The sequence below is a fragment of the Mesoplodon bidens genome (genome assembly GCF_964165515.1).
Source record: "Mesoplodon bidens genome assembly, chromosome: 11".
Classification (NCBI taxonomy): Eukaryota; Metazoa; Chordata; class Mammalia; order Artiodactyla; family Ziphiidae; genus Mesoplodon; species Mesoplodon bidens.
Window position 1 is genome coordinate 5,831,121 of NC_138167.1, and position 22,916 is coordinate 5,854,036.

The 22,916-nt window shown below is 51.7% G+C and overlaps 1 protein-coding gene across 1 annotated transcript; it reads left to right on the plus strand.

Moving 5' to 3' along the window:
- Positions 1 to 1,954: 1,954 nt before the first annotated feature.
- On the plus strand, positions 1,955 to 21,462 carry CD4 (CD4 molecule; the record flags this gene model as incomplete). The annotated part of the gene is made up of 9 exons (XM_081249111.1): positions 1,955 to 1,987; positions 8,980 to 9,085; positions 9,224 to 9,388; positions 17,068 to 17,226; positions 17,642 to 17,875; positions 18,865 to 19,203; positions 20,178 to 20,378; positions 20,951 to 21,072; positions 21,391 to 21,462. Exons 2-9 carry the CDS (start codon positions 9,037 to 9,039, stop codon positions 21,460 to 21,462), a joined length of 1,341 nt encoding a protein of 446 aa, XP_081105237.1. The 5' UTR covers positions 1,955 to 1,987; positions 8,980 to 9,036.
- Positions 21,463 to 22,916: the final 1,454 nt, after the last annotated feature.

Genomic DNA, 22,916 nt, shown 5'->3' on the forward strand with positions numbered 1-22,916 from the left:
CTGCAAGGGAGACTGGGAAATATAACTTAAATCTGGGCAACAATGAGCTCAGCTCAAATTCGAGGGTTCTATTACTAAGGAAGAAGGAGAAAACAGATTTGGGGGACAACTAAAGGTCTGTGCAGAGAGAGAGCTAAGATCTGAAGAGTGGATACAAGTTTTCCAGTTTGGTTATTCTCAACGTGTGGCCCATGGGAGTCCCTGAGACCCTTTTGGGGAGGGGGGGGGTTGCCAGGTCAAACCATTTTCATAAAAATAATAGGACATTATTTACCATTGTCACTATGTTGACATTACAGTGATGTTGCAAAATCTGGGTTAGACTGCTGCCTTAGCACAAATCAAGGTCACGGTGTCAAACCATGCTATGGTCATCGTGCTCTCCACCGCCAGGCACTTGCAGTAAAAAAAGAAGAAAAAATTAATGCCAGTTTCACTTTAGAATGCACTTGATGAAGCAGTAAATAAATATTAATTGTATTAACTCAACCCTTGGGTACACTGTGTTATGAAATGAGAAGGAGCAGAAAATGCTTTGGCTGCAAATAAAGCACAATGGTTGTATCAATAGAAACACTTGTATTAATAGCTGGAGTTGCAAGCTGAACTAGCCACTTTTGTTCATAGTAAGGGAAGGCCGTGATGACACGCGCATACTGGAAGGACCACTCAGGCTGCTGTGCAGAGGATGGCCTGGAGGAAGGTAGAATGGAGAGGCCAGGAGCCCAGTGAGGAGGCAGGGGCTGTGGTCCAGGTGAAGGATGCTGATGGCACCGTGGACTGGAGTGGTGGTGGTGGGCAGAGTGACCTGGACAGACTTCAGAGCTGCTTAGAAGGTAATGTCCAGGGGAATTGGTAAATAAATACATGGGAGGGGGCGGGTGAGGAAGGAGTCAGAGATTACACCCAGTTCCTTGGGCTTGAGCAGCTTGGTGGATGGTGGAGCCCTCACTGAGTGGGAAACTTGAACAAGAAGTAGGTTTGGGGGCTTCCCTGGTGGTGCAGTGGTTGAGAGTCCGCCTGCCGATGCAGGGGACACGGGTTCGTGCCCCGGTCCGGGAAGATCCCACATGCCGCGGAGCGGCTGGGCCCGTGAGCCATGGCCGCTGAGCCTGCATGTCCGGAGCCTGTGCTCCGCAACGGCAGAGGCCACAACAGTGAGAGGCCCGCGTACCGCAAAAAAAAAAAAAGGAGGTTTGGAGGGTAGTAGTATTCAGGGGATGAATTTGGTTTGGGATGCGTTGAGTTTGCTATGTCTGATGAGCATCCAAACAGAGAAACCCAATGGGCAGACGGATACCCCCATTTGGTGCTCATGAGAGATCTGGGCCAGAGAGAAACATTTGAGGGTTGGCCAGAGACGAAGGCCCAGAGGAAAGGAGCCTGGTCCATGGTCACTCTGGGTGTCTGAAATGCCTCAGCCCAGGCCCTTTCTGCTACATGGGCCCAACTATAATGCCCCTGGGGAGGGAGCCCCAGAAGCGCCCCCCTGAACAAATGTCCTCAGGGCCCTGGAGCCAGGGGCTGCGTGGGGCTGACCACAACGGCTATCGTAGACCCTCTGTCTCCCTCCCTCCCACGTCTGCTTTCCCTGAAGCCCAGGCCAGACTGTAATATCACTGATACAATGTTTTTCTTGTCATCCAACGAAAAGCACAGTGACCCTTTTTCTCGCCACTCAGTGAGAAGTGCGGTGACACTCTGGGCTCCGGCCAGGTTCTGCTGATGTTTTTCGCTTGACTTTGCCATTTTCATTTTGACAACTTCCCCAAGAGGCAGGGGGTGGGGACCCCAGCCCCAGGTGGTGACGCTGGGGGCTGGCCCAGGCCTGGGGCGTGGAGGAGCCTCACTACCAGGCTTCCTGTCTCTCCGTTTGAGCACATCTCTGCAGAAGCAACAGGCGCTCTCTCCCGTGGGCTCTTGCTCCAACGCTCACATAGACACACCTGTGCAAGAAGCAGAGGGGAAGAGAGATCCAGGCCCAGAGGTAAGAGGGACAGACAGGGCTTTGTTCCTGCCCGAGGGTCCGGGAAGGGGAGAGGAATGTCGCAGAAGATGTGTTGGATTTCCAGGTCTCTGCCCACAGCTCTGACCACCTTCTCTTGTATTTCATGAGCATTGATCTCCTCTTGGAAATGGGAGCTTGCAGAGGCCGGGGATTAGGCCACACTTCTCTCTGCAGTCCCGCGGCGCACAGCTCAGTTCCCGGAGCGGAAGGGTGTTGACTCGGAAGGGTGACTCCGAGAGCAGAGAAGGAATGGGTGCTCAAGTGCCCCGGGCTGAGAAAGGCCACTAGTCATGGGGAGTGGAGGAGATAAAGACAGGGAGAGGGGAAAAGAAGAAGACAAGAGGGAAGGAGGGACGGGAAAGACATAAAAATAATCAACAAATGTGAAGGAGGGAGGAGGCCTAGAAAAAAGAAAGGAAAAGAGAAAACAAAATAAAAGCAAGAAAAAGAGAAAGAGAAGTAGAATCTGGTCTAGAGACAGCTCTCCCCCCAGATTAATTTTCCCAATGACCCAATCACCAAAAACTCACACCAGAACTCATACTTGCAGCATTTCGTAAGCTGTGGGATTGATGTAGCCTCCATCGACTCCCTGTTTATGTGTTTCTATGCTTTTGTTTACTTTTGGTGCATTTTTAGGATTTTTGAACAATATGTCTAAAGGCACTTCCACTTTAATTAGCTTTAAAATGATGAATGAAGCAGTTGAAAGGTAAAATTCCCAGAAAGGGTTGAAACCGAGCTCTTCGGTATGACACGCTGTAAAAGTGACAGATATGTATTTTTAGGCCACGACATCGTTAGAAAAATTGGTTCTAAGGAATTGGTTTTAGGTGTCTCAGCTGCTCTGGAAAAGGAGGCTAGTGGGGATTAGAAAAGGATTTGCAGACCCTCCCCGGGCTTGGGGGGCGTGTGTGTGTGTGGGGGGGCATGCAGGAGGTGATACCCCTCAAGTGGGATGCCCTGAGGACCCCAGCCTTCCGCTTCCATGTCCTGCGTCCTTTCCTCTTTCCTGAGGCCTCCCTGGCCTCCAGCCCTGTTCCCTGGGTGTCCGCTGTCCTCCCTTCCTGGCTGGATTCTGGGCGAACGGCCTCCCTCCCCACGGTCAGATCCCTCAAAATAGAAAGGCCGCATTCTCGCTAAGTCAAAGATTGCACTCTGGGTGGGATAGCTCTTCCTGAACGTCCTGCTCTTGTGGCGCGACTTTTTCGGGGTGCGAGGCTGAGGGTAGAACCTGATGGGGGAGGTCACCGCACCTCATGTTCTGACAAACAATTTCTTGCGCTGTGTAGGCTCTGGGCTCGAACAAAATGGCCGCCCTCCTCATCTCAGATGAAAGGGCTCCCAGAGGACCGGGTCGGAGAGAACCCCGGGCTGTTTCCCTTAGGGAGAAGAGGCCCCCCTGGGATAAAAACTCCCCCCACCGACCGGTTTGGGGCAGAAGCCCCTCAGCCCTTGGGCCCTGATCGTGGCCACGGTGATGTCCGCCACGCCGTTGGCGACCCACAGGTCCCGGCGTGCTGTCTGTAGACCCTCAGTGAGCGCTGGTTGAATGAACTACCTCTGATGAGGGTGGGTGTCAGCGAGGGGCAGGCGGGGGCCTGGGTCTGTGGGCTCCGAGGCCGAGGACCCGTCTGCACCTTTCGGGGGATTGTGGTAGGAGGGGGGCTCCGCTCTCCCCACGTGGGCGGCAGAGGCAAAGGAGAGGATGGCGGAGGTTGCCGCCAGGGAACCACAAGGGTCCCTTAGAGGGACCACGTCTCTAGGAAGTTAGTTCCCGTGAAGCCGGGGAGCAGCAGCCGGGCGCGCGCGCTGGAGGCCGCATCCTGCGGCGGCGCTGGAGGGGGCTGATGGGGGCCGTGGGGGGCCTTGGGGGCCGTGGGGAGGAGATGAAAGCGCCTGCGGGACCACAGGCTGTGGCTGCGGTGGGGATGCGCCCTCCTCCTCCCCCCCAGCCTCGCTCCTCAGCCCAGCGCGGGGCGGGGAGGCTCGGGGCGCCAAGGGTGTGCGGTGCCTTGCCACTTGGGCCTCTCCTCGCCTCTCTCTGGGTGTCCTGCTCCCGGCGTGGGTCTGGCCTCTCAGAATTTCCTTCGCTTTCCCTCTGCCTCTACCTTGTTTGCACGACCCTGGGCTTTGGGTGTGATCGTGGACTGGGTGAAGTGCAGCTGCTGCTTTAATGAGCTGCTCTGGGTCTCTCCCTGCCGCCCACTTTCCTAACCATCCTCCCGTCATCCCCCCTTGGGGCTTCTGTGTGTTTCTCTGAATCTGTCCTTTCCCTTTTCTTAATATTTATTAATTAACTTAATTTATTTATTTTGGCTGCACTGGATCTTCGTTGTGGCATGCGCGTGGGATCTAGTCCCTGACCAGGGATCGAACCCAGACCCCCTGCGTTGGGAATGCGGAGTCTTACCCACTGGACCGCCAGGGAAGTCCCTGTCCTTTTCCCTTTGTCCAGGCTGCAGCCATCTCCCTGACATCCGCCCCTGGGCTCCAGGCTGTGTTCTTCAGGCTCCCTTCACATGGAGGCTTGTGGAAGCCTGCATCCCTGCCAGAGGTCTGGATGCCGGTTTCCAGGCCAGAAGGGCCTAGAGAGTAGTGACAGCTGGAGAGAGGAGGGATGCCAAAGGAGAAGAGGCAAAGGGCTCTCAAGGTGAGCCCAGGAGAGCCAGACACGCCTCCTGGTGTCTGAGGCACAGAGGAAGGGGGACACAGATGCAGGGAGTTGAAGGTGGAGGCATCAGCGTGGGGAAGCATGGTGCAGGAATGCACAGATGTGAGCAGAGAAACGGGGGGAGAGAGGAGCCAGGGCCTCGGGGACCAGCGGGCCCTCCCAGCCGCTCTCAGGGGCTGTGGTGTACAGGATGCTACTGTACCGGGGCAGAGTGCCTCTGGGGAGGCTGAGGATGTGGAAATCAAAGGCCAGCTCTCTGAGGCAGCAACGGAGGCCCCAGGCACCAAAGCAGCAGCTGGAAACCCAGAACCTCCCCCAACAAGCTGAGCCCTGCGGTGGTTTGGGGCAGCGCAGGGAGCTGGTGGCGAGAGGTGGCCCTTGCGCAGACCCCGGGATCACCGAGTGGGGAAGAAAGAATGACCACCACTTGGGGAGAGGCAAGAATGTCCCCAACCTTGCTCAGGCATCTAGGCTGGCTTTGGACCCCAGGGAAGGGCTATCCCACGTGCAGGCTCCTTCACTCTCCGCTCACCAAGGACACGGTAAGTCTGGGGTGGCGGCAGTGGGACCCGCTCTCAGATGTCAGCGTGCCCTGGCCTACGCTTTCACCCCAGCCTTCCCCTCTGTGCCTCCACCGCCTAGGCCAACTTGCAAAACAACTTCGCCCGTGATGAGCCTCCCTCTTCCTTTCCCGGAAACCTTCCTGCTGACCTCTTCTCTTCCTATTTCCCTGGTTTAAAAGAATTCTGTCAAGTTCCCACCATGAGTTAGGCCCTGGATAGTTCCTCTTTCAGGCAGATGGAGCAACAGGAGGGGGCTTTCCCCCTGCCCCCCAAACCTCATGAGGAGGACCAAGCCCTCAGCACCCATCTGAGTGCTACATCCTTATCATGGATCAGTGCCCAACAGGAAACAGAATGCATCTCAGATGGGTCAAGACCATCTGCAGAAAGAGGTGTGGACAGGGGCCCAACCAGCATGGTGAGGAACCAGATGCCAGTAGGAAGAGGCGGAGTCTTGAAGGAGAAAGGGCCAACCTGTTGTTTCTAGAACCCAGTGAGGGTTCTAGGGGGCCACCTGACAGGAGCTGCAGTCGCCAGGGGAGGGAGCGGGGAGAGAGGGAATCCAGCCATTGCCAGAAAATATGCCCAGAGCTGGGAGAGAGTAAGGATAAAATACCCCAACCTCTCTCCTCAGCCCTCCCATCTCTTGTGGGTGCTTCCCAGTGGCCAACCCCAACCAGGAGTTGGAGCGTAAGGGAGCCGGGGTGACACGCTGTGTAGGGTGTGTAGCAGTCAGCCTCCTTGTGGAAAGCAGGGCAGAGAGGATGGAGCATGCCTGGGGGGATGCTCACAGAATAGGCAGCGTGGATGTGGATGATTGGGCTTCATCCAGGCCAGGCTTGGGTGGGTACAGACCCTTCAGTGACCCATTTTAGTAACAGAATTAACATGTTGGGTACAGAAAAAAATAATCAGCGATTTCCCCTCTTCTGTTCAATTCAATTTGGTTTAAGTTACCCAAACACATCCCGAGACCTTACTCTGTGCTCCAGCTGGTGTCAGTGGCAGTATTGCTGGCTGGACCATCACCTCTAACCCAGAGATCAAGGTGGTGGAGGAGAGGTGGGAACCCAAGTCATTGTACCCGGAGGTAGAAGGTGGGACGTGCCCAAGGGGGTGTCAAGTTCAGAGTGGGAGGCTGTGGGAGTTCAGAGGGGGCAGATCATTGCAAAGGTGGTCTCGGGGGAGAGAAAGACCAGGCAGGGGGGAGAGAAAAGTAGGTCTGGATGCACAAACTCTGGGCCAGGTGCATGCTGACACTGCCCCCAAGGCCGGCTATGCTCTGAGGCCCGCTTACAGCCTGGGCCTGGAGTTCAAAGACACTTTTCTTTAAACTGCAGTATAGTTGATTTACAACGTTGTGTTAGCTTCTGCTGTACAGCAAAGTGATTCAGATACATGTATATATATATACATATACATTCTTTTTCATATTCTTTTCCATCATGGTTAATTACAGGAGATTGAATATAGTTCCCTGTGTTACACTATAGGACCTTGTTGTTTATCCATTCTGTATATAATAGTTTGCATATGCTAATCCAAACTCCCAGTCCAACCCTCCTCCACCCTGCTCTCTCGAAGACACTCGAGCCTGCCCCTGCCTGTCTTCGAGGCACTGTCTGGTGGCCTTCCTTTAGTCTCTACTTCCTCCATGTCATCTATCTGGTCCCGTTACCACATCAAGCTTCCTAAAGCTCTACAAAGACCACTCACACCTCTGCTCAAAAAAACAGCAGCGACTCCCAGTGGCCTGCAGAGCCCAGCCCTAATTCTCTAGCCTGCCTCTGAAGATTCAAGGTCAGGTTCCATGCGCCTTCCCATGTCACCCCCCCACTACTTCCCTCCACAGCCCCCTGACCTTGCACATGGCAGTGGGATGCCCCTCCCCTTTCTTTTCCAGCTAGCTCAGGGTTTTCAGACTTGAGCAGCATCCATCAGTCGCCCAGAGGTTTGGGAAAACACAGATGGCTGGACACACCCCCAGCTTCTGATTCAGCAGGTCTGGGGTGGACCTGAGAGTTTGCCTTTCTCACATGTTCTCAGGTATCAGCCGCTGCTGATGACCTGTGACCACACGCTGAGAGTCACTGCTCCAACCCAGTGCCGCCCATTCCTTGAGGCCTGTTCAGAGCCTCTCTGCGACCCCCTCCTCCACAGCCTTGTCTGTCTTCCAAGCCCACAGAAACTCAAACATCATCTTTCTCCTTGTCCCACTCAGAGGCCTCATAGGGTCGTTCTGACAGTGAGCAGGAATTGCCCTCTGCTCTTTCTCTGACCGCATCATTCACACTGAATCAGGCCCCAAGTCCTGGCAGTTTTATTTTATTTTTTAAATATTTATTTATTTATTTATTTTGGCTGTGCCTGGTCTTTCTTAGTTGCGGCATGCGGGATCTTTAGTTGCGGCATGCAGACTTCTTAGTTATGGCATGCATGCGGGATCTAGTTACCAGACCAGGGATCAAACCTGGGCCCCCTGCATTGGGAGCGTGGAGTCTTACCCACTGGACCACGAGGGAAGTCCCAGTCCTGGGAGTTTTAATTCAGAACTCCTCCTTCAAGTCCGTCTCTCTGAGTTCAGACCTCATCTTCTCTCACCAGGATTCTTTTTTTTTTTTAACATCTTTATTGGAGTATAATTGCTTTACAATGATGTGTTAGTTTCTGTTTTATAACAAAGTGAATCAGCTATACATATACATATGTTCCCATATCTCCTCCCTCTTTCGTCTCCCTCCCTCCCACCCTCCCTATCCCACCCCTCTAGGTGGTCACAAAGCACCGAGCTGATCTCCCTGTGCTATGTGGCTGCTTCCCACTAGCTAACTATTTTATGTTTGGTAGTGTATATATGTCCATGCCAGTCTCTCACTTTGTCACAGCTTACCCTTCCCCCTCCCCATATCCTCAAGTCCATTCTCTAGTAGGTCTGTGTCTTTATTCCCATCTTACCCCTAAGTTCTTCATGACCTTTTTTTTTTCTTAGATTCCATATATATGTGTTAGCATATGGTATTTGTCTTTCTCTTTCTGACTTACTTCACTCTGTATGAAAGACTCTAGGTCCATCCACCTCACTACAAGTAACTCATTTCGTCCCTTTTTATGGCCGAGTAATATTCCATTGTATATATGTGCCACATCTTCTTTATCCATTCATCCGATGATGGACACTTAGGTTGCTTCCATCTCCTGGCTATTGTAAATAGAACTGCAATGAACATTTTGGTACATGACTCTTTTTGGTTTATGGTTTTCTCAGGGTATATGCCAGTAGTGGGATTGCTGGGTCGTATCATAGTTCTATTTGTAGTTTGGAGGTTTCTCACCAGGATTCTTGAAATCCTGCCTCTGGCGCTTGACCTCCTCCAGCTCATTGTTTGCTCAGCAGCTGAAGACATCTATCTTGTAAATCTACTCCTGTCCTTCTCTAGGTAAAGCTCCCTAGCGCCCAGGGTCAAGTCCCAGCCTCCCAGTATGGCACTCAAGGACCTTCATGACCTGGCTTGGTTCCCTGGTCCTAGTCCCAATTTACCACCTTCTCCGAGAATCCGTTTCTGGTCCCACCTGGCAGAGAACCCACCCCTGGCCTGGGCACAGCATGTATGGCGCGTCCAGTGGGTGTCTTGTTTAGAGATCTGCACGTCTAGGTCCTGGCCTGGCTGTCCAGGTCCTGAAGGGGTCCCAGGACAGGTGAATGCCTGCTGACTGATGACTGGTGTCTCCCCCAGGCCCTGCCTTTTCTTTGGGGGAAGGCCCAGGTCCCTGCCTGCCTCAGCAAAGCCACAATGGACCCCGGAACCTCTCTTAGGCACCTGTTCCTAGTGCTGCAACTGGGTGAGTGCTCAGACTTGGAGCCTGGGTGCAGGTGGCCTGGGAGGAGGGGCTGATTGGGAAATGCAATGGTGGGGGGGGGATAAGGCGGAGGCAGCGCAGCCACACCCTTGAGGCCTGACCCCCTGTTTTTCCACCTAGTGATGCTCCCAGCCGGCACTCAGGGGAAAAAAGTGGTGCTGGGTAAGGCAGGAGACCTCGCAGAGCTGCCCTGCAAAGCTTCCCAGAATAAGAGGCTGGTCTTCAGCTGGAAAAATTCTTACCAGACCAAGATTCTGGGGAATCATGGCTACTTCTGGCACAAAGGTAGGCTGGCCCCACTCCCTGTTCAGAGAGGAAAACCCCAGGGATTGAACACCCCTGGTGTCAGAGCCCAGCTCCTAGGAAACTCTGGGATCCTGGAGGTTCCAGCTGAGAGTCTCAGGGACTCTCCAAGTCCAGAGCCTCCCTCTGTCAGCTGCTGGTGGGCTGGGGAATGGCTTCTGGTGGTCTATTATAATTTCATTATATTAATGGATATTAGAAAAATAACTATCATATAAAACCCATGATTTCATGAATATTGTTGCTACAGATCCATGACCATACTTTGTTTACTTCCATTAAAAGCAGTAGAATGGGGGCTTCCCTGGTGGCGCAGTGTTTGAGAGTCCGCCTGCCGATGCAGGGGACACGGGTTCGTGCCCCGGTCCAGGAAGATTCCACATGCTGTGGAGCGGCTGGGCCGGTGAGCCATGGCCACTGGGCCTGCACATCCGGAGCCTGTGCTCCGCAACGGGAGAGGCCACAACAGTGAGAGGCCCGCGTACCGCAAAAAAAAAAAAAAAAAAAAAAAAAAAAAGCAATAGAATGATTTATTTCTAGCTTTTAAAGTGGAAAGAATTAAGATTTCAATACTTCTTAGGAACGTTATTTTGCAGTAAAGGAGGTTATTTTCTCACATAAATTTTACCCTCATGCTTCTCTTTTTTTGAATTTTGGGGGAACACAATTCAGTCCCTAGTAACATACTTTTCACACTTCCTCTCATGAAATACAAATGAAAACCTAGACATTGCATATAGAACTAACATAAGAAGATTCTGAAAGGCGTTGAGAAGAGAGCAGACTGGTAGGGACCTCAGGGCCTGAAGAACAACAGGTTGGCGAGTTTTCTTTTTGCCTCGAATACCCCAGTCTTGGAGCTGAAGAAGCCAGCAACCTGGAAGCTCTGACGGGCACAGACGAAAATAAGCCTCACAGAAGCCTGTTCTCTTTAGTCAAAGGACCAGGAAAGGAGCAACCCAGCAAGACAAAAAACTTCAATATAACGACCGCTCTACTTCAGCCAAACACCAGAGGAAAACCGTGACCCCACACCCTCCCATGCCAACAAAGGCTGAATGGGAGCTTAAACTTCCACACACCCCCACCCAGGCTGTATAAGGCACCCAACACCTCCACTGAGATGGGATCAGAGAATGCAAAGTAGAGAATGGCGCTGTGCATCCCCACCAGCCAGTGAGAAGGCTCCTCCACCCCCTGTAAAGTCAGTGGAGATCATCGGAAGATCCTGGACTTCCACCCCACCCAGCAGTCAGAAGGCACCCCCCCCGACTGGGGTGGTGTCAGAAGAGGTCTAGTGGAGAGTCAAGACCTTTACCATCACCCTGCAGTAACCAGGATCTATGGAGGCCACATGGGGAACTGGAACTTCCCCACGTGGGGAACTGGAACTTCCATCCCTGACCAGTTATGAGGAGCATCCCCCTCTAGCACAGTGGAGGGTGAGAGGAGAACCTAGATTTCTTCCTCTACCTGGCAGTAATAAGAACAGTATAAAAGAAAGCCAGTTAAAAAAGAAGGTTTAAATAAGATCCAGAATCTCATAACATAACACTCAAATGTTCAGGTTCCAAGTGAAAATCACTCTTGATACTAAGAACCAGAAACATCTCAAACTGGCTGAAAAAAAGAACCAACAGATGCCCACATGGAGATGAAAGAGAGGTTAGAATTATCTGACAAATACTTTAAAGCAGCCATGATAAAATGTCCTTCAGCAAACAGTTACAAACATGCTTGAAACAAATGAAAACCAGAAAGCCTCAGCAAAGAAACAGAGGATGTTGGAAATTTCCTGGTGGTCCAGTGGTTAGGACTTGGTGCTTTCACTGCTGGGGCCCAGGTTTGATCCCTAGTTGGGGAACTAAAATTCCACAAGCTGCACAGCCTGGCCAAAAAAAAAAAAAAAACTCTATTAAGAAGAGGAAAATTGTCTTAACTTATAAAATGTGAGAAAATATATTCAAACTACATATCCAACAAAGGACTAGTATCTAGAATGTGTAAACAACTCTCAAAATTCCATACAAAAAAACCCAAAAAAAATTCAATTGGAAAATAGGCAAAAGACATGAACAGACATTTCACCAAAGAAGACATAGAGATGGCAAATAAGCACATGAAAATGTGTTCAGCATCATTAGTCATCAGGGAAATGAAAATTAAAACCACAATGAGATATCACCACACACCTATCAGAATGGCCAAAATAAAAAATAGTGACAACACCAAGTGCTAGTGAGGATGCAAAGGCACTGGTTTACTCTTACATTGTTGGTGGGAGTATAAAACGGTGCAGGTGCTCTGGAAAGCAGTTTGGCAATTTCTTTAAAAAACTAAACATGCAACAACCCAGCAATTGTACTCGGAGACATTTACCCCAGAGAAATAAAGATTTATGATGACATGGAAATCTGTATAAAATTGTTGACAGCAGCCTTATTAGTCATAGCCAACAACTAGAAACGACCCAGATGTCCTTTAATGGGTAAATGGTTATATCCATGCTATGGACTATTTTTCAGCAGTAAAAAGAATGAACTATAGATTCAGACAACAACCAAGATGAATTTCCAGAGAATTATGCTGTGTGGAAAAAAAAAAAAAAGCCAATCCCAAAAGGTAACATACTGTATAATTTCATTTATATAACATTCTTAAAATGACAAATTATAGAAATGGAGAACAGATTAGTAATTGCCAGGAGTGGGGGCAGGGGTCTGGAAGGGAAAGGGGTTTGGCTAAAACAGGGAAAAGGGTAACATCTTTATGCTGCTGGAAATGTTCTGCATCTTGATTTGTATCAATGCCAATATCCTGGCTGCGATATCGTGCTATAGTCTTGCAAGCTGTTACCTTTGGGGTTACCTGGATCAAGGGTACTCCAGATCTCTCTGCATTATTTCTTACAATTGCATGGGAATCTACGGTTTTCTCAGAATAAAAAGTTTAATTTAAAAAATCAGGGACTTCCCTGGTGGTGCGGTGGTTAAGAATCCCCCTGCTAATGCAGGCAACATGAGTTAGATCCCTGGTCTGAGAAGATCCCACATGCCGCGGAGCAACTAAGCCCACCTACTAAGCCTGCGCTCTAGAGCCTGCAAGCCACAACTACTGGAGCCCGCGCACCTACAGCCTGTGCTCCGCAACAAGGGAAGCCACCGCAATGAGAAGGCCATGCACCGCAACGAAGAGTAACCCCTGCTAGCTGCAACTAGAGAAAGCCCGCGCAACAACAAAGACCCAACACAGCCAAAAAAATTAAAATATAAAAATAAAAAATCATCAGAGTAAAAAGATTAGCTTTCATAGTTTCAAAACAAACAGAATGAAGAAGCTCCACATACACATGCTTAGAAGGATGTCAAGCACATTTTGTTAAGTGGAAAGTAAGCTATGGGCTTCCCTGGTGGCGCAGTGGTTAAGAATCCGCCTGCCAATGCAGGGGACATGGGTTCAAGCCCTAGTCGGGGAAGATCCCACATGCCATAGAGCAACTAAGCCCGTGCGCCACAACTACTGAGCCTGTGCTCTAGAGCCCGTGCTCTGCAACAAGAGAAGCCACCGCAATGAGAAGCCCGCGCACCACAATGAAGAGTAGCCCCTGCTCGCCGCAGCTAGAGAAAGCCTGTGCGCAGCAACGAAGACCCAACGCAGCCAAAAGTAAAATAAATAAATCTTTAAGAAAAGACAGTAAGCTATGTATGTATCAATAATATACTCCCATTTTAATTAAAAAATTCAATATGTGTGAATATATGTCTGCATGAGCAAAGAAAAAATCATGGAGGAATCCACACCAAGTTGTAGTATTAAGAGGGTGGGCATGGGCGAAGTGTTGAGTCTGTATAATTTTTGTAGTTCAAATAACTAACGGGAAAAGTAAAGATGATCTTAACACAACTTTAAATATGTATATTATGAATATTTCCATTTCATTAAATATTATTTATAAATATCATTTTTGGTGCCAACCTAATAGTCCATCGAGTTTATATGCTCTAGTGTTCAGCCATTACCCTTTCATCTGATCTTGTACCCTATTAACAACACTGTAATTATTGTTTTTGTACCTACGTTTTGGCTTGCATTTAAAAAAAATTTATTGGGATATAGTTGCTTTACAATATTGTGTTAGTTTCTACTGTACAGCAAAGTGAATCAGCTATATGTATACATATATCCCCTCTTTTTTGGAATTCTTTCTCGTTTAGGTCACCACGGCTTGCATTTTAAAATTATCATTTTAAGGATAAAGTTCTAGAAATGAAACTAAGGGTATGAGCTTTTAAAAATAGTTGGTAGGGGCTTCCCTGGTGGCGCAGTGGTTGAGAGTCTGCCTGCCGATGCAGGGGACATGGGTTTGTGCCCCGGTCCGGGAAGATCCCACATGCCGCGGAGCGGCTGGGCCCGTGAGCCATGGCCGCTGAGCCTGCGCATCCGGAGCCTGTGCTCTGCAACGGGAGAGGCCACAGCAGTGAGAGGCCCGTGTACCGCAAAAAAAAAAAAAAAAAAAAAAAAAGTTGGTATATACTGCAAGATCATTTCCAGAAAGGTTCTAGCCATTTACAGTAAGTCTAGATAATAATGTCACTGTGTGCTTATCTCACCAGCACCCTTGCTGACTCTGAATAGTAATACTTAAAACTTTTTTTTTTTTTGCTAATTTGATAGTGGAAAAATATATCATTGTTGGTTTAATTTGCATTTCTATGATCGCCTGTGAGATTGAAACATATGTGCTCCCTTCTAAACATTCTTACCTCTTTTGTGTCGACGTTTTTGTACTGTTCCCATGATTTGAATTTCCTTCAGAACAGCTCCCCTTCCCGGCTTCCTGATCTCTGACCATGGCAGTATCACTCTCCTGACTCCCCCAGTTTCTGAACCATAGAGCCAATTTTTTTTTTTCCCTACTTCAGTCCCGATTTGCCATCAGTCACTGCTTATGGCCATTCCTTCCCGTGGAAATGTTTTTCTGTTTCATCTTCTTTGTTCTCATGGGAACTCCACCCTCATTAGCCAAGGCCACATACCCCTCCCCTGGATTACAGTGGAAGCTTCCTGGCAAGTCTCTCTGCTACCAGTCTCTCCTACTTCAATTCTCTTCCTCCTGCAGCAGTACCGGCTCCCAAAGCAATGCTTTGCGTGTGTCACTCCCTAGTCCATTAGGCTAAGCCTGGAAGCCTCTGCCTGACATTCTCCCCCTCAGTATCGCTTGCTGCAGCTCCCCAGCCAGAAACCTCACACCCAGGTGTTTTCCTCACTGCTTTGAGGTGGTTGCCTGTGCAGCTTTCCTGGAGCTTTTCCCCCTTCCTAGATGTCCTTGCTGCAACCCTTTCCTCTAGCTCACCGCCTGTACTTCTTTTAAGGCTTGGTTCAGTACTGGTTTCCTCCATGAATTGATCCCAGACGCATTGATAATCTTTGACCTTTCACAAAGTAGAATCACTTTTACAAAGTATGGAACAGTCTGGACAAGGGGGTCATGATGAGGCTCGGAAGACGTTTTAAAAGGGAAGCAAGGAGGAAGTTATTTTAGGGAAAGGGTGTTACATTTCATTTGGAACCAATTGAGTTTTGGGTGATGGCAGGACATCCAGCTAAAGTCATCCCTTGGGCCACTGGAAATGTGGGCCCAGGATGTAGGCGAGAGGCTGGGGCTGGGGGTCATCTGCAGAGTCGACAGGGGATGCAGTGGAATTGAGAATGTCTACAGAAATGGGGAAGAGGATCCAGGAGAGAGTCCGGAGTAGCACCTAAATGTAGATAGCAGAATCGGAGTCCAAGATGAAGCAAAGGGAAGGGTGCTGAGATGTGGAGGAGAGAATTGAAAGAAGTGACACGGGGGCAGAACCAGAGGAGGCTACGCCTTCAAGAAGTTTGGTAGACTGTAAAAGGAATGTAGTAGGATTTCAGAAAAACTGGGGAGCTAACCAGCACACGGATCCAGGGGAGAGAGCAGGTAGGGTAGGGACTCCTGCAGGACAAATGAAAGGGGAGGTGGGCAGAGCTGGAGGAAAATCTGGGGTGGGTATGAGCCCAGGGCTACAGGTTATCTGGAAAGGCCTCCTGGAGAGGGTGGCCCTGAGCAGCGGGAAGGGGCTGTGAGGTCTGGAAGAGGCAAGAAGGGAGAATGACAGCCGACTTGACAGTAAGTCTCGCGCACCAAGGCCAAAATGGGGAGAGGGCCAGGGGGTTGAGGGTGGGAGCTTTATCTCAGCCGCCTTCACCCCCTCCCTCCAAATATGCGTTCTAAATAAAAGCCTGTGTGTTCACTGTGCAAATTTAGCTTCTAAAGCCCTTCATTGTAATGAAGTTCTGGGGCTGCTGCTACACCCAGAAAATGGTTAGCTAAAGAGAAGAGCTCCCTCTGGGTGCTGGTTGTTAGTTCTGATGAGGAGACTGGAGGAGGCCGCATGTCCGTGCTTGCAGAACTTTCCAGAGACAGTATTGCATGACGTACCCAACAGCCTGAATCTTAATCCTGGCTCCACCACTTACTGATGTCAAAATTCAAAAGGTAGAAAAGGAAATAAAGTGAAAAGCCCTCCCACACCTGTCTCATGGGGATGCACTTCCTCTCCCTAGGGACTACCAAGGCGACCATTTCCTTACGTTCACCTCTAGAAATATTTGTTCATATACCAGGCAGGATAGATAGAGAGACAGATAGATAGATGGATAGATAGATAGATAGATGATAGATAGATAGATATAGATAGATAGATGTTAACTAACTTTCCCCCTCCTTTTCAAGCAATGGTAACCTGCTTAATATCTTGCTTTATTCAGTTGATGATGTTTCTTAGATATTATTCCATCTCAGAATAGAAAGAGCCTTCTCATTCTTCTCTTAATGCATTCCACTGAATGGGTGAACTCTAATTTATTTAATCTCTCCTTTCTTGGTGAACATTGAGTTCTGCATGTGCATTTGTAATTCTGGTAGATATTACAAATTACCTTCCAGGGGAAGGGATAAATTGGGAGATTAAGACTAACATACACATACTACTATATATAAAATAGCTAACTAATAAGGACCTACTGTATAGCACAGGGAACTCTGCTCAATACTCTGTAATGACCTATATGGAATAAGAATTTTAAAAGAGTGGATGTATGTATATTTAGAACTGATTCACGTTGCTGTACTGCAGAAACTATCACGACATTTAAAATCAACTATACTCCAGTAAAAATTTTAAAAATGAAAACGAAAACAAATTACCTTCCAAAGAAAGTGTACTGGTTTATGTTTCTGCCGATAATGTGTAAGCAAGAGTTTGGGCAACTATTTAATTTCTCTGAGCCTCACTTTCCTTATTTGCAAGATAAGCAAAACAGTACCTATGTCTCAGAACTGTTGTGAAGATTACTTGAGATGATGCATGTAAAGTGTTTGGCATGTAGGAGTTGGTGCTCTCTAAATGAGGGTAAGATTTTATATTTTGGGTTAGTGAGATGTTGTCCTGGCCTGGTAAAAGAATGTGTTGGGACCTCCTCACCAGTCTGGGGTTCTCGGATTAGGACCTGAGGCAGATTCTGCTGGAAATGAGCAACTCAGATCAGCAGAGTTGTGGGCACCGCCCTCGCCAGGGGGTGCCGTGCCTCCAGGGTACCCCAACCTCCTCAATACGGTGGCATTCTACTCCCAGGTGCCTCCAAGCTGAACTCTCGAGTCGAATCAAAAACAAACCTGTGGGACCGAGGATCCTTTCCTCTGGTCATCAAGGATCTTGAAGTATCTGACTCGGGGACTTACATCTGCGAAGTGGAGGACAAGAGGATCGAGGTGGAACTGCAGGTGTTCAGATGTGAGTGGGGCGGCCTGGGATGAGGACACCTCCAGCCAATCTCCCTTCCTCCTTGACTTCCATCCCCATATACCCAAACCAGGGCCTGAGCTGGTGGCATTTCAACAGTCCAGAGACTGATCAGAGAGGCCGCCGCGGCTCCTCAGCCCCTCCTCAGGCCTTGGGTCAGGCAGGGGGGAGTCGAAGAGACCTAGGGGTGGGGGTGAGGGGGATGGAAAGGCAGGAGACAGAGGGAGGACTGAGACAGATGAGGAGAGGGGGAGGGGAGAGGGAAACGCTGCCTTGGGCGGGGGATAGGCAGAAGGGAGATGCTGGGATGGGGGTAACGAGAGACATGCCTGGTCTCCTGGCTCCTTCCCCTCTCCTTGGAGATGGTGCGTGTGTGTGTGACACAACTGACCTGCTGCCCCCACAGTGACTGCCAGCTCGGACACCCACTTGCTGCTGGGACAGAGCCTGACCCTGACCTTGGAAGGCCCCTCTGGTAGTAACCCTTCAGTGCAATGGAGAGGTCCAGGCAATAAAAGGAAGGATGAGGCCAGGAGTCTGTCACTGCCCCAGGTGGGGTTGAAGGACAGTGGTACCTGGACATGCACCGTCTCCCAGGACCAGCAGACGCTGGTGCTCAGCAAGCACATCCTGGTGCTGGGTGAGAGGCGCTCCCCTCCTCCACAGGCCCCCCGGCCTGACGGACGGTCCCTCTTCTCTCTCTGCTGCTCCACTTCCGGGTCTGGTGTGGGGTGGGGGTGGACGGAGACCAGCGTCAGGGCCCCCTGGAGTGGAAGTCTGCCCTGGGGGACATACTGGGCCCTCTCTTCCTCAAGATGCTGATTTACAGCCACGCCTCAGGGTAGTGGACATGGAGGAAGGAAGGGACAGGGGATATGAGGATGTGAGGGACCCCAGAGACCCAGGAGGAAGCCCCGAAGGAGGGCTGTCAAGGGCGTCTATGTTCTTCGTTGCCTCAGCTCCCCCCTCCCACCAAGTTGGCAAAGCCACTAATTCAGGGACACTCACAGCAGCAAGCCAGCATCGGGAGGGAAAAAAAGAGCCCAGAAGGCAGGCACTACCTCAGATCCTGTGCTCCAGGTGCTTATGGGACACACGGTAGGGTAGTGTGGTGGTGAAGTGTGTGGACTCTGGTTGAAATCCTGGCTCTGACTTAACCGTGTGGCCTTGGGCAAGTTACTGAACCTCTCTGTGCCTTGGTTTCTGCATCTGTAAAACAGGGATGGTCTAGCCTACCTTGTCGTGTTATGGGCAGAAGTAACGTACGGAATGCACTTAGAACAGCACCTGGCACGTAGTCAGCCAGTATCCGCTCTTATCTTGTGAAGGGTGATATAACTTGTGTACCCAAGTGGTGCAGGCCAAATGGCCTCTGTGCTCCAGGATCCTGAGGGAGAGGCCCCTTGTGTCTGGGCTGTTCTAGGAGGGCTTCTAGGGGGAGGGGGTGTTGCCGTGGGACCCCCCTGGGGTGCAGAGCTGAGAGAGGAGAGGAGAGGTAGATGGGAATTTAAGCGCCCGAATGGCAGCCTAGGTGTTTGGACTCAGCTGGTCTCCTCCCGTCTCCCCCACCACGTGCCTACCCACCGCGTGCCTGCGTATGGACCCGGGTTCTCTCCCGTCCCCCTCCAGCCTTCCAGGAGGTCTCCAGCACAGTCTATGCAAAGGAGGGGGAGCAGGTGAACTTCTCCTTCCCACTCACATTCAGAGATGAAGATCTGAGCGGGGAGCTGAGTTGGCTGCAGGCAAAGGGGAATTCCTCCCCCCAGTCCTGGATCACCTTCACCTTGAAGAACGGAAAGGTGACTGTGGGAAAGGCTCGCAAGGACCTCAAGCTCCACATGAGGAAGGCGCTCCCCCTCCACCTGACTCTGCCCCAGGCTTTGCCTCAGTACGCAGGTTCTGGAAACCTGACCCTGGATCTCACCAAGGGGAAGTTGTATCAGGAAGTGAACCTCGTGGTGATGAGAGGTGAGAAGCTAGGCTGAGAAGGTGAGGGCGGGGCGGGGCTGGAGGGACCTGGCCCTGGGACCCTCCAAGGCAGGACAGGCCCCCAGAGGGATGCCTAGGCCCTGGCTGCCTGATGGAGCCAATCGAGAGCTGGTTTTGAACTGAGGTTGCAATCCTCTGTTCTTCCCTGACATCCAAGAGCCGGCCTAGGGTGGCCCCCACTAGAATCTCCAAGGGGCCTCCCTGAGAACCAGGCTCTAGTGCTGCCTCTGCCCGACCCTCTGTGACTCCGGCTAAGCCCCTCCCCTCTGTGGTCGGGGTTTCTCCTCAGGAGGATAACGGTATGACAGTGATGGTGACAGTGTCAGGCGCCACACTGAGTTCTCCCCATCCTTATCTCCTTAACCATCATAACAAGTTCATAAATAATAACGGCTAATATTTGATGCTTTGTACCTGCCAGGCCCCATTCAAGCGCTCTACATGTATTTATCCATTTAATTTTTGTCTGGGGCTCAGGTGGGTAAGTAACTTGCTCAGGGACTCACAGAGAGTAAGCAGTGGGGCTGGGCTTCAAATCTAAGACTGTTGGGCCTCAAAAACCCTGTTTCCGGGGCTTCCCTGGTGGCACAGTGGTTGAGAGTCCGCCTGCCGATGCAGGAGACATGGGTTCGTGCCCCGGTCCGGGAAGATCCCACAGGCCACGGAGCGGCTGGGCCCGTGAGCCATGGCCGCTGAGCCTGCGCGTCCGGAGCCTGTGCTCCGCAACGGCAGAGGCCACAACAGTGAGAGGCCCGTGTACCGCCAAAAAAAAAAAAAAAAAAAAAAGCCCTGTTTCCTCCATTATAACTGCAGGAAAATGTGCTCTGAGAGGCTAAAAGAGGGATGCCAATGTAAAGTATCATTTTCATTGTCCTATGAATCCCCTTAGAGCACGGAGGTGCTGGGAACCCAGAGGTCCAGGCTCCCAGTCTCAGGCTCTTGTCCCTCTGCAGTGACTAAGTCCCCAAACAGTTTGACCTGTGAGGTGCTGGGACCCACCTCCCCCAGGCTGACACTGAGCTTGAAGATGGAGAACCAGAGTATGAGGGTCTCAGGTCAGCAGGAGCTGGTGACGGTGCTGGGCCCTGAAGCAGGGATGTGGCGGTGTCTGCTGAGCGACAAGGGCAAAGTCCTGCTGGAATCCAAGGTCAAGAGTGAGTGAGAGTCCAGATTCCGTGGCCCAACCCCGAGCCCCGACCTCCTCCACTGCGGGACCCTCCCAAGGCTGGTGGAGACCACACAGCCTCCCAGTTGCTCTGAGATGGGTGGGTTATAGGTATGGTGCCTGGACACAGGGGTGATGAGGTGAGGTGGGGTGTGGTCCTGGGTTCTTGTAGTCCTACAAGTTCCCATCTCCCTAAGGTCTACAGCCCAGAAATGGGGTCCACCTGAGCAAGAGCCCCCCTCCCTGGCTCCTCTTCAAACCCAGACAGACAGACAGACACACACATACACACATTCATGCGCACGGCACATGGCGGGGACCGCCGCTTCTAGCTCCCCAGGGTACAGTGCAGTGTCTAAACCTTAAAACCCCTTCCCCAGCCTTTCCCTGACAGCCCTGGGGGCCCCTGAGGGCCCCGTGCACCCTGCCCCGCTCTCCCAGACCAAGGACCAGACCCAAGTGTGGCTGGGCAATGGGGCCCTCCCTCCTCAGGCCCCCCGCTGCGTGCCCTGTGCCTGACTGCAGCGGGCAGGGAGCTGAGCACAGCTCTCTCTCTTGCAGTTTTGCCCCCAGTGCTCACCCACGCCTGGCCGAAGCTTCTGGCTGTGGTGCTGGGGGGGATCACCATTCTTCTGCTTCTCACTGGATTTTGCATCTTCTCTGCTAAATGCTGGCACCGCAGGGTGAGTGAGCCTCCCCAGACGCCCTCGTTCCCCCGCAGGGCACTCGAGCACCTGAGGCCTGTACGGCAACACGGATACCCTGTGTCGGTGACCTGCTTCTGCTCTGGCTCCCTCGGCCCACTGCTCAGCAGCCTCACTGCCAGCTGGGCCCCGTCCCAGATCCCACGCGGAGGGAGAGACAGGAAGGCACAGAGTTAATTCTGGGACAGATGGCCTCAGCCACAGTCACCGTCTCTCCCCTCCCACGCCCCCCTCCAAGGGGCAGCTCCCTTTCAGAGGCCTGGGACCCTCACGACTCCTCTCTTTCTCCCTGGACAGCGCCAGGCAGAGCGGACGTCTCAGATCAAGAGACTCCTCAGTGAGAAGAAGACCTGCCAGTGCTCGCAGTAACTAGGGGACAGAGAGGGAAGGGGGGAGAAGAGAGGGAAGGGAGGGGAGGAAGAGAGGAGGAGATGGGGGCTAGAGGGAGGTGGTGGAGAGGAGAGAAGCGGGCAGGGATGGCCCAGGAGGTAGGTAGCTGGCGGGGGGTGGAGGACGGCGAGGTGAGGGGCAGGGGGCCTGCGATGTGTCCAGAGGCCATCACTGAGCTGGAAGAGAAAAGCAGGGTCTGGGAGCCAGGGAGGGCCTGGAAAGCAAGGAGTTGGGGAGGAACAGACGTGCTCCTCTTATTCTTTGTCCCTCCAGCCGGCTCCAGAAGACGTGTAATCTCACCTGAGGCCCCAGCCAGGAGGAGCTTCCCACCTGCAGCCTCCCCAGCTGGCTACCCCTGCATTTCCTGTTGGTCTCCTGGGCCTGCGGACCAGATGAATGTAGCCGGAATAGCGCCTCTGTCCGCCTCCTGCCCTCCCCGTCCAGTGGGCCTTGGGTCCGCTCTTCCAGAGGCTCACTCACACCCCCTCTTCCCACTTCCTTTTCACTCAAACCCTAGCCCTTCTTTGATGATTTCTTCTCGACCCTCTCCCTCACTGCTCACTTGCATCTCAGGGGAGCACGTGGGACCAGCCCTGCCTGGCCTGGAGGGTGAGGCTGGGTGTCTGAAGCACGAAGCACAGGGCTGTCACTGTACGGGAGAGGACCCTGGGACCAGAGAAGGCAGGGACTAGCCCAAGGTCACACAGCCAGTCAAGGATGGATCCAGATCCAAAGGCTCCTGACTGCCAGCCTGTGCTGCTCCATTCTCCCTGCGTCTTACCCTGTGTTAGCAGAACCACAGACTTACAGCGTGGCGCTGTCTACAAATCAGTTTCACATCCTTAGTCTATTTGAACCTCATGAAAATCCTACAAGACTGGTAGTGACAGGACCAAGATTATCATCTCCAGTTTATAGACCAGAAATGGAATGCAGAGAGGTCAGATGGTGGCCTAGGTTCACACGGCTAGTACGTGGACTAGCCCAGGTCTCTTGACCTCTAGGTCCACTGCTATCTCTTGAACACAGGGACAAATACCACACAGATTTCTGCAGTTGGCTGGTCATAGATGCCCGGTACGTACCTTGGATTCCCTTCACCGCAGGGAGGTTGCCTCAGAGAGTTCAGGGCCTCCCTGCCTAGGGTCCCTCCTTCATCACCTGCTGGCAGAGGACAAAACCTGCCGTTCTCCTAATCAGGGCACAGGCTTCGAGCACAGGCCCTGTGGGAGGGTGTCCAGTGACCCGCCACTCACCCTATCAGAACCTTCTAGAAGGTGAGCTTTGCCAGGGTGACAGGGTGGGGAGCTGGCTAGAGAGTGAACCCTCTGAGGGTACCTCTGGGCCTCAGAGATACCCCCTGGGCCTCAGTCTCCCTGCCCCATACCCCCCTCCATCCCTCCCCCAAATGACTCAGGAGACAAGAAAATTGG